We start from the raw sequence: 14,414 nt of genomic DNA, 5'->3' as shown, positions 1-14,414 counted from the left end.
GTTATATCAAATTTTAAGCTTTCTATTTGTAATGATTGTAAAGTTGGTGGCTGAGCTACCCATAGGGGTAAGTTTTTGGGGTGGGTTCTCCTTCCCCTGGATTTGAAAAAAAAACTGAATTTTGCTTCAAGAATCTGATTTGCCCATGGAAGAGGCCTTTTATAAGGTAATTTGAAATTAGTTTTTATAACATTTCCCCTTATAATATTTTAATTACTTGTATTGCATAAACACCGTAAAATTTGTATCTTTTTATACATTTATTTGGTACTTGTTAATTGAATGAAACAAACCTAAGAAATGAATTAAGGTTATTCCTAATAAAATATAACCTTCATTTAGCCTTTAGTTGATATAGTAGTAGAATTTGGGCTATATATTTGTACATTAGGGGGGGGGTTAAAGTATTTGGACAGCACCCCTATTCTAACCACCCATCCCTCATACCCCATAATGTGCAAATATATAGCCCAAAGGTACCTTTGCATTATATCTTACGCACCGCTATATACTGTATCAGAAAATAATAAAGGAAACCATTCAAACGGGTATTTGTAACAGAGAAATAAATCGCAAAGCGTGGTTTCCCATTGTGTTTACAATATTTAAACTATTATATTTGGGGGTTTAGGGGGGAAAAGGTGCCTAGGTTAGATTAGGTTACGTATTTAATATCTGCTATGCTTTACCCCCACCCCCAACCCCTCTAATCTGCAAATATATAGCCCAAATGTGTTTCTAAACTATTATATTTTCATCCTATTTTATTTTATTTCATTAGCATTAACCAAACTTGACTTCTTTCGTGTGTAAGATATAATGCACAATTACCAGCCCAAATTATACAAGTCCAATGCATTCTATCACTCATCACTTGTCTTTGTGGCTATGAAACCGGTTTTCTGAAATCTAACCTAAGCGTAATTCTTGAGTGTGTTTCGTTTAATTCATAAGTACCGAACATTTATTATAATGTTACCCTGTCGTTGTACATATTATATTAAATTGTAATATTAAAATCACGATACTAACCGAGTTTCTTTTTAGTTATTGTTATTACGCAGCTAAACTCTTTCATCTAGTCTGCATCAACCTTCATTGTGTAACCAATAGAAAGGTTAATCTCCTATGGTATTTTTTTTACAATTAGCAGTAAAGCTTGATATCATGGCTAGGTTATTTTTCAATATAGAATTTATAGTTACAAACCATTCAACAACAATTTGTGCATGCAATGAATGCAGCGAATGGCACGCTTAATGCCGAAAAGATATATATAAATCCACTCCATAATATTTTGTTACTAATAATTTGTTGCTTGAAGAGTAAGCATTAGAAAAACAAAATTCAGATGAATGTGCTATTGAATGCGGATAAGTCAGTGTCCTTGACTTTGAATCTTGTGGTAAGCTTTCTATTTGTAATGATTGTAAAGTCAGTGGTTGGACCATCCATTGGGGTCAATTTTGGGGGATATTTGCCCTCCCCCATGTATTTAAAAAACAATATCTCTGGAGAATGTTCATAGAAAATTCCCTTTGTTTGGTATTTTCAACAAATAAATGAAAAAACGACAAAATTGCCCCTCCCCCTATATTCTAAAAAATGCTAAATTTTCACGAATTAACGTCACTGGGGCTATGCTTTATTCAATAAGCTGTACTTTCATGTAGACATGGATGTTTTATGTCATATTTCATTTGTTTTAATTTTTGGCCGTATCAAGCCAGTGTTTGCACTATTCACCAAATTTTGTGTTTCCTGAATTTCCAAAGAAGGAAATTGTATTCTCCAAAATCCTTGGCTGTTGCTTGGGGTCATTTTTGCCGTTCTATTTTCCTGTGGTCTTTTATCTTGTCTTTTTTATTTATTCATATTCTTTCTTTTTGGTTGATATTAGTGTAATTATTCGATTTTTTGTGAAGGATGTTTGGCCTAGCAAGTTTGTTTTTAGCGATTAATGCATTTCTTTGTTTTCTGTAAATGAAACTCTTATTTACTTATTTTTCTATTCAAAAATAATTATTTTATTATTTAATTATTATTTACTCTTATTTACTTATATGTTTATTATATATTTATATTTTATATTATTCACACACATATATATATATATATATATATATATATATATATATATATATATATATATATATATATATATATATATATATATATATATATATATATATATATATATTATATATATAAATGTAAATGTTTTTACTTTTATAACTCTAATAAATCAAATGATATTAACATTTTGATTACTAAATATAGGTATATGTATATTAAACTGACAATGCACATTCATTTGTATTTTTTCAGTAAAGTGCAAATTTTGTTCTGGCCTTGGGAAGGCATAGGGGTTTTGCGCCCAACTTATGTTAATTTCTGCTCGTTTTGAGTTTGACTCGGTTATTTATTGTAATTTATTTTCGTTTTGGGTCTCCTTTATTTATCGATGCTGATTTGTGGTAGTTTCACGCTTGGTAGATTATTTGATTTTATTTTCGCTCATTTTTGGTTTAATGGAGTTCTTTACTTTTCTTTGAAAAAACTTATTTTGTGGAAAAAGTTTTTTTTTAATAAATTTCTGTTCATTTCATATTGACATAGTCTTTTCAGAGAAAAAGAAATAATACTTTAAAACTTTTCGTTTTTTAAGACTTTATAGTTTGGCCTGCTATTTGTATGCTGGGGAAAAATTTTCAGCAATTTTTAACAACATACACCCTTTTTAAAATCTGGACACAAATAGTACTGTTTAATTTAGTTTCATACCTCCTCTGGTTGACATGAAATAGAAAACTGGAGTTAATTACTCTCCACTCACTTTCGACAATTAAAAAGGGCAATTTCAATTTCCAATGAAATGAGCCCTTTTTGATATTTCTTTAACAACTTTCTATATAAACTTTATATGCTCCCAGGGCATAAGTTACAACCCATGCACTGAGGGCTCGGAAGGGGTTATCATCCTAAAAGACCTAATTTCAAGAACTTTCAACTACGTTAAACAAAATGGATATCTCAAAATTTTGACTGGATGTGTTTGGGAAAATGGTGGGCGTGGGAGGGGCGTTATTCGCTCTCTAATCACTTTCAATTATTAAAAAAGGCACCAGCCCTTTCAATTTCCAATTGAATGAGCCCTTTTGAAGTTTCTACGGTAAAAACCCTATACGTCCCCAGGGCATAACTTACAACCCTTGCCCTGAAGGCTATGGAGGGGGGGGGGGGAGAGTTTTTATACTTAAAAACCTAATTTCAAAAACTTTCAACTGCGCTGAATAAAATGGCTATCTAAAATATTGATTTGATGTGTTTCGGGAAAAGATTGGCGTGAGAGGGGGGTTAGTTGCCCCCAAATCACCTTTGACTATTAAAAAGGGCACTAGTCCTTTGGATTTCCAATTGAATGAGCCTCTTTTCAAATTCCTACGACAAAGATTTCAATAAAAACCTTATATGCCCCCCAGGGCAAAACTTATAACCCTTACCCTGAAGACTGTAGGGGGAGTGTCTTTCTCAAAGGTAAAATTTCCTGAACTTTGAACTACGTGGAACAAAATGGCTATCTCAAAATCTTTATTAGATGCGTTTGAGGAAATGGTGGGCGTTGAAGGGGTGTTAGCTGCTTTCCAATCACTTTCGACTATTAGAAATGGCACTAGCTATTTCAACTTCCAATCGAGTGAGCCCTTTTTGAAGTTTCTACGACAAAGCGTTATATAAGAACCTTATATGCCCCCTGGGCATAATTTACAACCCTTGCCCTGAGGGCTCTGGAGGGGGGGGGATTGTCATCCTCAAAGACCTAATTTCCAGAACTTAAAACTACATTTAATAAAATGGCTATCTCAAAGTTTTGATTAGATGTGTTTGGGGAAAAGTTGGGCGTCAGAGGCGGGTTAGTTGCCCACTAATTACTTTCGACTATTAAAAAGGGCACCAGCCCTTTGAATATCCAATCGAATGAGCCTTTTTTGAAGTTTCTGCGACAACGCCTTCTATAAAAAGCCTTATATGTCCCAAGGGCATAACTTATAACCCTTGCCCTAAGGGCTTTGGGGAACTGTCCTCCTCAAAAATATAATTTCTATCTGGAAATCAACTACGCTGAACAAAATGGCTATCTCAAAATTTTGATTGGATGTGTTTCGGGAAATGGTGGGCGTACAAGGGGTGTTAGTCGTCTTCCAATTACTTTCGACTATTAAAAAGAGCACAAACCACTCCAATTTCCAATTGAATGAGCCCTTTCTACGACAACTTCTTCGAATCGAAGTGCCCTGCTCTAAAGGAAAAAATTAATAAATAATATAATATGCCAACTTTGTTCTTATATTTCCCCAGGGCATAACTTAAAACTCTTGCCGTGAGGGTTATGGGGGAGTGTCCTCCTCTTTACTTAGTCCCCGTTTCTGGTCTCATTCTCGAATGTACCCGTTCTTTACTTAGGCAGCGCGATCGAACTGCCTATGATTTATACAACAACTTTCTATATAAACCTTATATGCCCCCAGGGCATAACTTACAAGCCTTGCACTGAGGGTTCTGAGGGGATTATCATCGTAAGAAACCTAATTTCCAGAACGTTCAACTACGTTGAAGAAAATGGATATATAAAAATTTTGATTGGATGTGTTTTGGAAAATGGTGGGCGTGAGAGGGGCGTTAGTCGATATCAAATCACTTTCAACTGTTAAAAAAGATACTAGCCCTTTCAATTTCCCATTGAATGAGTCCTTTTGAAGTTTCTACTATAACGCTTTCAATACAACTTTATATGCCCCCAGGGCATAACTTACAACCCTTGCATTGAGGGCTCTGAGGGGGTTTTCATCCTAAAAGATCTTATTTAAAAAGCTTTCAACTACGTTGAATAAAATGGCTATCTAAAAATTTTGATTGGATGTGTTTGGGGAAAAGGTGGGCGTGAGAAAGGGGTTAGTTGCCCTCAAATCACTTTCGACTATTAAAAAGGGCACTAGCCCTTTGAATTTCCAATCGAATGATCCCTTTTCCAAGTTTCTACGATAAAGATTTCAATAAAAAACCTTATATGCCCCAAGGGCATAACTTATAACCCTTGCCCTGAGGGTTGTTGGGGAGTGTCCTACTCAAAAACATATTTTCTATCTGAAAATCAACTACGCTGAACAAAATGGCTATCTCAAAATTTTTATTGGATGCGTTTGGGGGAATGATGGGCGTGAGGGGGGGGGCTAGCTGCCCTCCAATCACTTTAGACTATTAAAAAGGGCACTAGCCCTTTGAATTTTCAGTCGAATGAGCTTTTTTTGAAGTTTTTACGTAAAAGCCTTCTATAAAAACCTTATATGCCCTCAGGGCATAACTTAAAACCCTTGCCCTAAGGGCTCTGGGGGAGTGTCCTCCTCAAAAACATATTTTCTAGCTGGAAATCAACTACGCTGAACAAAATGGCTATCTCAAAATATTGATTGTATGTGTTTGGAGAAATGATGGGCGTGGGGGGGATAATTGCCCTCCAATCACTTTCAACTATTAAAAAGGGTACTACCCCTTCGAATTTCCAATCGAATGAGCCTGTTTTGAAGTTTCTGCGACAACACCTTCTATAAAAACCTTATATGCCCCCAGGGCATAACTTAAAACCCTTGCCCTGAGGGTTGTGGAGGAGTGTTCTCCTCAAATATATATTTTCTATCAGGAAATACACTACGCTGAACAAAATGGCTATTTCAAAATTTGGATTGGATTTGTTTGGGGGACTGATGGGCTAGGGGGGGCGAGCTGCCCTCCAATCACTTTTGACTATTAAAAAATGCACTAGAACTCTCAATTTTCAATCGAATGAGCCCCTGTTTAAGTTTCTATGACGAACCCTTCCATATGAAGTGGCCTGCTCTCCAGGAAAAAAATAATAAATAGCACATTGTGCCAACATCGTTCTTATATACCCTCAGGGCATAACTTAGAACCCTTGCCCTGAGGGTTGTGGGGTTGTGTTCTCCTCAAAAACACATTTTCTATCTGTAAATCAACTACGCTGAACAAAATGGCCAGCTCAAAATTTTGATTGGATGTGTTTGGGGAAATTATGGGCGTGAGGGCTAGTTGCCCTCCAATCTTTTTCGACTATTAAAAAGGGCACTAGACACTCCAATTTCCAATTGAATGAGCCCTTTTCGAAGTTTCTACGACAACTCCTTCGATACGAAGTGCCCGGGTATGGAGGAAAAAAAACACATTGTGCCCACATCGTTCTTTACTTAGGAAGTTCTAGCGCGCTGCGTACGTGTTTTCTAATTTGTCTTCAGATAGATTGAATTAGAAAAGGAATTACTTTGAACAAGAAACGAAGAAAAAATAAAGCAAAGATAAGGTGATTTTCAGAAAAAACATAAGATATTTTGGGAAAGTTCTTTGCTAAGCTATCCTTATCGCTAAAACAGAAAGAAGGACAAATGTAAACTAGATTTTCGAAATAAGCTTCACTGAACCAGAGAAGTGACTGAAATTAAAACAAACAAAACCAAAGAAAGACCTTTCAAAGATTAGATAAGAAATTATAAATATGCTCTAAAAATTATTTTTTTTATCAACGTCATATACTGCCACTGCAGTCTAAGCACGTTTTCCTAAAAAAATGTTCTAATATTTAAGTACAAAATAAAAAAGTTGTTCTTCTTGGAAATATCAGGGGAAACAGTTTTCACCAATTCACCAATTATGGACCAATAATTTTACCAATTCTGGTGTTTTGTGATGTTTCACTTCTATATTGTACGTGGATATTGCTTCAAGTTTTGGTTGATACAGATTTCAGTTCGTTTATTTCTATAAAAAAAAGAGGAAAAATTTAGATAAATAAAACAAAGGGCTTTTAGCTCGTTCACAGGGAATAAGGTTGACTCCATTATTCATAATTGAATTTATAATTAAAGTGACTATAAATACTACTGCTACTACTAGCAACTCACCGCACCACTAAGCCACTCGAGGCCAACACAGCTATGCACGCTCCTCCTCCTCCATCCAAATCTTTCCAAATCCTCCCTCTTTACTCTCTCCCTGGAAACTCCTATTTCCCTTTAAATCTTTCTTTATGACATTCTCCCACCCCAACAGTGAACGACCTGTTTTCCTTTTAGCCCTCAACAGTTGGCCAAAAAGGACAATCTTCGGCAGTATGTCATCCTTCATCCACAGAACGTGCACTAGCCATTTCAACCTTTGTCTTATTATACCCCTAGAAAGCGGGATTGAACTACACTTTTCATAATACCTACTGTTTAAAATACGGTCTGTCAGCTGGGTACGCAGAACAATATGTAGGCAGTTTCTTTGCAAAACATCTTAGCAAATCTTCATCCACTTTTCAGCGCGCCCATGCTTCATAGCCATATTTGACCGCAGTCATCACTGTTGCTTCCAATATTCTAATCTTGGTTTGCTTACTTATCTTCCTATTCTTCTAAACTTTTTTTTAACTGTGAAAAAAAAACCCTGAGCCTTGACTATTCTACTTTTAATATCTTGACTGCTCCCACCATGTTTGCTAATAATACTTCCAAGGTAAGTGAAGCTGTCCACCTGATAAATCTTTTCGTTGCTCAACGTTACCCTTTTGATCTTCACTTATTCCTAGCCTTAGCCACATAGTCTTCTTAATATCAATTTTCAAACTTATTCTAGCACCGCGAACTCGCAAAACCTCTATAGGTTCATTCATTTTGCTCACACTTTCAACTAACATGCTTAAATCACCAGCACAATAAAAGTCCAGGAAAGTTTTTCCTCCAATCAAAGTCACGGAAAGTTTGGTTCTGGCAATTTCTTTCTTATGCTCATTAAGACAATATCCATCAAAATTATCCATATAAAAGGGGATATAACACAACCCTGCTTAACTTCTTGTTTAATACGAAACTAGCTGCTAACCTCATTTTCTACCTAATCACTTTAATTTATTTGTACTATTACAAATCACTTTGATTTATTTGTCTGGTATCAAACAGTTCGTGGTAACGAACTGTAAGTAAGGAGCGACCCGGCTCAATAGTAACGAAAACAAAAAAAAATGGTATTTTGATACCAGTATAGACATCAAAAGAATTGGATTTTTATGCTGATTTCAAATATATAAGTTTCATCAAGCTTAGTCTTACCCTTCAAAAGTTATGAGCCTGAAACAATTTGCCTTATTTTCGAAAAATAGGGGAAACTTCCCTAAAAGTGACAGAATCTTGATGAAAATCAAACCATCATATTCAATGTATCAGAGAACTGTAGAGTTTCAAGCTTCTATCTGCAAAAATGTAGAATTTTGCATTTTTTGCCGGAAGAAAGATCATAGATGCGTGTTTTTTTTATACAGGGGTGATCGTATCGATCCAGTGGTCATAAAATATCTCGAGAGGGCTCATTCAAACGGAAATTAAATGTTCTAGTGCTCTTTTTAAGTGAACAAAAAATGGAGGGTAACTAGGCCCCCTCCCACGCTCATTTTTGTTCCCAAGGTTCCTCGATCAAAATTTGGAGATAGCCATTTTGTTCAACATAGACGAAAATCTAATAAGTAGGTCTTTGAGGATGACTTAATCCTCCACAGTCCCCAGGGGAAGGAGCGCAATTGATGAACTTTGGCCATTGTTTACACATAGTATTTATTATTTGGAAGTATGCAGACGTTTTTAGGAGGAATTTTTCTGGTGGGGATGGTGTCAGAAGAAGTGGCTACGTGGGAGGATTTTTCCAGGGAGGATATTGTCATGGGGGAAGGCACATTTCTATGAGAGGGGGCGACGAATTTCCCATCATTATTTAAGAAAAAACGATAAGAAATTTAATAAAAAACAAGTTTTTTCAACTGAATATAAGGAGCAACATTACAAATTAAAACGAACAGAAATTATTACGTTTATGAGGGGTTCTCCCCCTAGTCAAGTTTTTTTTAGTACTTTCAAAAAAGCTATCTATTCTAATTAAACTGATTTTGTGGTTCAGGGGTTATTCTTAAGGAATTTGAACAAAATTCGAACTTTAGCGTAAAGAGTGAGGTATTGAATAGGGGGAGAACCCCTCATTTACGTAATAAAAAAATACTAATGTAGAAGTTTTTTATGTAAGTTATTTCGTAAGTTACGTCAGAACAAAATTTAGAGAAAGCCATTTAGCCAAAAAAAGTAAAATTAATATGCAAATTTAATTTCAATTATTCATGTACGGCGAGCCAAAATCAAAGCTGCATTAATTCAAAAACGTTCATAAATTAAATAAAAAAAAAGTTTTTTTAACTTAAAGTAAGGAGCGACATTAAAACTTTAAACGAACAGAAATTATTCTGTTTATGAACGGGGCTGTCCCCTCCTCAACGCCTCGTCTTTACGCTAAAGATTGAATCTGTGTGACAACTTTATTTTTTAAACAATAAAAAACTTTAGCGTAAAGAGCAAGGCGTTGAGGAGGGGACAACCCTTTTCATAAACGGAATAATTCCTGTTTGTTTTAAGTTTTAATGTCGCTCTTTACTTTCAGTAATAATTTTTTTCTTTCTTTAATATCGTACAAGGATAAGACCGTCGCTAAAGCTCTTATATCAATAGAATCGAGCGCTTGCTTCTCAATTATTAACTTAAGAGTGGAAATTTCGCCGACACATCTTCTACCCTTTCTAAAACTGCACTGTTCTTCACTTATAACTTAGTCTACATCATCTCTCAGTCTGAAAAGTATCATATTACTAAGTAATTTTCTACCTAAGGAAACCAGACTAATGCCTCGGCAATTATGATGCTCACTTTTATTGCCTTTTTTATACAATAGTTTAATTAAGGTTTTCGTACTTTCTCTTTTTCAAAAACCATATTCATAATCTTCAGTAGCTTATTTGTAACCTCAGATAGATCTCGGTGCCGCGCCGGCGGATCGACCAAATGCCGCCGATGAGAAGCTTGGTCAACCACCACCGAGGTGTCGCTACGCCACCGGCGCTCCACAGGCGCGCCGCCACCGGCAGAGGCGGTGGCGTTCGGCTGACTTTGAATTAATTTTGCGGCAATTCTTTATTGCGTCAACCACAAAGTCGGAGGTTTTCTTTCTCGTTTGGTTTAGTATTTCAATTTTCCTGATTAGAAATCAAGCAGGGCTTGCGCTATCCCCAAAATTTCGGGTATTTCCCCGAAAATCTATGCGTCACTCAAAAAAAAATTGGTTCCCAGAATCCCCGAAAATCACGCAATCACGGTGCCACCGCTTGCGATTTATCACTAGTGACTTTCCCTGCCAAATATTACTTTGCATACCATAGTTCTTCACTACTCTCTTGCTCGTTAATTTTCGTCTCGTTTGTTACTTTGCATAAAAACCAGACGGATACAATATGCAATTGCAAATATTGCAATGTACACAGTTCTTCAAATGTTGACAAAGAAAAAGTATCGTCTTTATGAAATGAGTTTAAATCATTTCGAATGCAGTTTCCCAATTGCTATTTCTTACATCCTTCGTAGTCAAGAATATTATTTTCAAGTTGAATAGAATTATAGAACGCATTTACTAGTATACAGCTTCAGCCTTCAATTTGATTTCGAAAGTGATAGCCGACAGATTGTCTCTACAGCTGAATTGAAAGTTTGCAGAATTTTTATTTCTTTTACTGTTTTTAGATAAGATTTTCTTAATGTTTAATACTCAATTGCTGAACGCCTGATATATTAAAGAAGATACAATCTTCTGTCTTAAAACATCCCCCCCACAAAAAAAACCTTCTATTGGGACAAAATTTAGCTATAGACTAAGCTATGTACAAGGTTGGGGAATTCAAAATTGAAACGGAAGTTACCCCAAAAACACGATTGATAAAAAAAATTGTAAATTATTGTCTATAGGGGGGGATAGGGGGCTATCATTTTAAATGATAATAGCTCATTTTTTTATTGAAAGCAGGGATGCCAAAAAGATAATTATTTTTTTCATTTAAAGTGGAGACCGAAGAAAATGATATCAAATTTCCTGGTACACCAATGAATTCTTTTGATATACCCAGGGCCCCTCATTGGGACTTATTTGGCTTTTGTGTGTGCTCCCTTTTTAATTAGATTCTTTGGATCTTATTGAATGCCACGGCGAACCTATGACTCAGTTTTCCAATAATTTGAGGTATATCTGAATAATTTCGACATTTTTGTTGTTGTCTTTGTACCCCTTTACTCATACCCTCAATTTTTTTTTCAAGGAACACTAAGCTGTTTAACGTTTTTTTGCGTGATTGTTTGAACCATATAGTGACATAGTTAGTTATTAAGTAAATTAATTTTTTAATGTAAAGCTGAGACGATATCCTATCAAGGTGGTATCCAAAGGTGGGGATAGGGAGGTATTACATTTAAATGATAATATCTCAATTTTTTTTATTGAAAGCAGGGATGCCAAAAAGTTAATTTTTTTTAATTTAAAGCAGAGACGGCATCCTATCAAGGTGGTATCCAGAGGGGGGGGGGTAGGGAGCTATCATATTTAAATGATAATGCCTCGAATTTTTTTTTTGAAACCAGGGATGCCAATAAGTTAATTATTCTTTTTTATTTAAAGCAGAGACGGTATGCAATCAATATGGTATCCAGAGGAGGGGGCATTGGGAGTTATTATATTTAAGTGATAGTACCTTGATTTATTTTTTTAATTAAAAGCAGGAATGCCAAAAAGCTGAAAAGTTGACAAAAATTTACAAGATTTTCATGAGTTATACTTGATAAAGCACTTGTATAGTTTTATCGTCCAAAGGGAAAGGGACACATGCGTCCAACCTGTTTTTTTTCTTATTGATGAAACGAGTTTACTTTGAAAACAATCATTCATAAGTACCAGGCAGATTCAAACTAAAATGAATTGGTGTGACGAAAGCAATATCGACATCTCCACCTGACATTGCTCTCGAGTGACAATGGCGCCCTTGGTCCAGTGCCCAAGTTACATTAAAAGTCCAGGTCGTAATAAAAGCTTTCAATTTGGGAGGTTCAAGGAGGAGTCTTTGATAGTCTTATGACCTCAGGGTACTAGATGTTGCAACGTTCTTACGTATCTACAGTGGTTTAAAAAATTCGATCACCCCACAAATGATGACCAAAAATTTATACAAATATAACAAATGTAACATTTGGAATATTATAACCCTTTTTTCAAAGCTTTGAAGAAAAGCAAAAAAGGCTAAATACCCCTAACTACGCTTAAAAGCTATTTAAAAAGAAACTCTTTGGAGATTTCCGTTGATATGACCTTAGCAGAAGCTTTGAGCCTGGGTGGGGATCAAAAAGGAGTCGTTGAGCATTTTGACCACGGGTGACTTATTGTTGCGACTTTCTTGAATTTGGTAATTTTTGTGAGCATTTGGAAATAAAGGCTTAAACTCAATAACTGATACTAAGTCTCATAACATTTTGCTCGGATTAAAAGTGACGAACTAGGAAGAAAATCTCAACATCTTCTTGGAGCTACTTCAGTTTGCATAATATTTTATTTAATTACATTTAAAACGGATGAGCTTTTCATTTTTTACCTAAGAAAATAGCTGGCACTTCATTGTTCTTCATACCGAGTAAACCGTTAAGTGTTTTTTGTTTCATTGTAATTGAAGTGTTCTTATGTGAAGTGTTCATCATGTATTTTTCAATTTGATAAATTTATTCATTTTAGATGCAGTTTACAATTTAGCTAAAATTAGGCACTTATGAGAGTATAATTTGGAATGAATCCCTAGAGTTAAAAATGACTAATATCCAAAAAAGCAGCCAAAAGCAATAAAAAAAAGCAGCAGTTCAGGCTAAGTCTAAATGACATATATTCTATAAAAAGCCAAAAAAAAACTTTATATTGTATTTTTTATTTAATTGTTATTAAAAACCAGTTTTTAATACATGGAAGGCTTTTTAGGAATCCAAAATAGCAAAAAAAACCAATCAAAGTCGCCCATTTCAACTGTTTTAAAGGTGACAAAACAGATATAGGCAAAGGGCATTATGAAAAAATTAAGCTTCTAAGTTCAAACTTATATTTAAAGTTTTTACCCTGATAACTGAACAATCTTGTGATACGGTATTCGAAGTTTCTTATGTAGTAATGCTCGATGAAAAAAAAATACTAATTTTGATAATTGTTTATGTTAATAATTGTCAACTATTATGCAAGGGTTCTGAAACACCACAGCCATTTCGTTTCTACCAGATTTCTTCTTCTCTTGATGAACAACAAAGAAAACGAGTTTTCAGCAAACGACTCGTGAAGTTCTGAACTCATGAATAGGCTCGAATCTGTTGTAAATTTAAGCTGTGATTTGAGAAAGACTGATGTAAACAATAATGTTTGCGGTCAACATTGATCGCACCAGCGGTGCACCACCTACATCTTGCCGGTGATGCGGCGTGGCACACTGTTTTTGGCCCCGTCGCTGCCGGTCTTCCCTCATCGGCGTGGCGCCAGGGTCTAAACTCAGAGCCACCATATTCAAGAAACTCATTTACCACACTATCAGCACTAGGGGTGTTATTATTATTAAATCTTTCTAGCACTGTCGCTAATTCTTCATTACAAAACAAATCTTTCTTCACATCTAAGGTATCATAAATTTTTTCATTTTCCTCTGTATCTTTTCCTGCAACTCTATCTGGGTTTAGTGCATTCTCAAAATATTCTGCCTATCTCTCTTTAACTCTTTCCTTATCATTAATTGTGGCCCCGTTCCTATCTTTAACTGGGATAAGTCTGGATTGACTACTCCTCTCAATTTATTAACATGTTAGTACATGTTAATGTACTATTATGCCGTCTTATTTACTATTATGCCGTCTAGCTGGACCTTCCAGAGCCTCGGCAAATTTATCGATGACCTTCACTTCACACCATCTTAGTTCATATTCTAATTCTTTCTCCACTTTCTTTACATTCCTTTTGTTTTCATATGACCTATCACTCAGGTAAATCCTGTACAAGCCCCTTCTCCTCTCTATTAAACATAAAGTTTTTTCACTAATATTCCTAGCTGCGTTCCTAACTTTCCTCCCTAAGACACCATCAGCAACTTTGCAAATTAAATTTTTCCTAAAATTATTCCGTCCATCTTCTGCATTGTCAAATTTTCAACTCTCCAGTTTAGTATTCAACTATTTTTGGAAAGTTTCTCTCAAGTTTTCATCCTGGAATCTACCAAAATCATAAATTCCCGGGAGGTAGTTACCCTGTTGAAATTTCAGCTTTAGATTAATTCTAGACACTACTAGATGGCGATCTTTACTTTTAACATCAATAAAAGCACTCCTATACACCCTAGTATCTTGTACTGATCCTGTCAGCCTTCGGTTGACAATAACATAATCAGTAAGGTTTGCTGGCTTACCATCATGCGAATACCACTTTAACATATGGGTCAT

The 14,414-nt window shown here is 35.3% G+C and overlaps 1 protein-coding gene across 1 annotated transcript in view; it reads left to right on the top strand.

Annotated features, from left to right (window-relative positions):
• Window positions 1–1,240: 1,240 nt before the first annotated feature.
• The window catches only part of LOC148953613 (sodium-dependent nutrient amino acid transporter 1-like), a 163,884-nt gene continuing 150,710 nt past the window's right edge, over window positions 1,241–14,414 (top strand). The window contains exon 1 of the mRNA XM_089088034.1: window positions 1,241–1,405. Within this exon, the coding sequence (XP_088944160.1) occupies window positions 1,352–1,405 (54 nt within the window). The 5' untranslated portion in view covers window positions 1,241–1,351. The remainder of the gene's footprint in view (window positions 1,406–14,414) is intronic.

Source organism: Artemia sp. Qi Xiang Cuo, chromosome 4, assembly GCF_049724085.1.
Source record: "Artemia sp. Qi Xiang Cuo chromosome 4, ASM4972408v1, whole genome shotgun sequence".
NCBI lineage: Eukaryota > Metazoa > Arthropoda > Branchiopoda > Anostraca > Artemiidae > Artemia > Artemia sp. Qi Xiang Cuo.
This window is presented reverse-complemented; position numbering and strand designations above follow the sequence as displayed.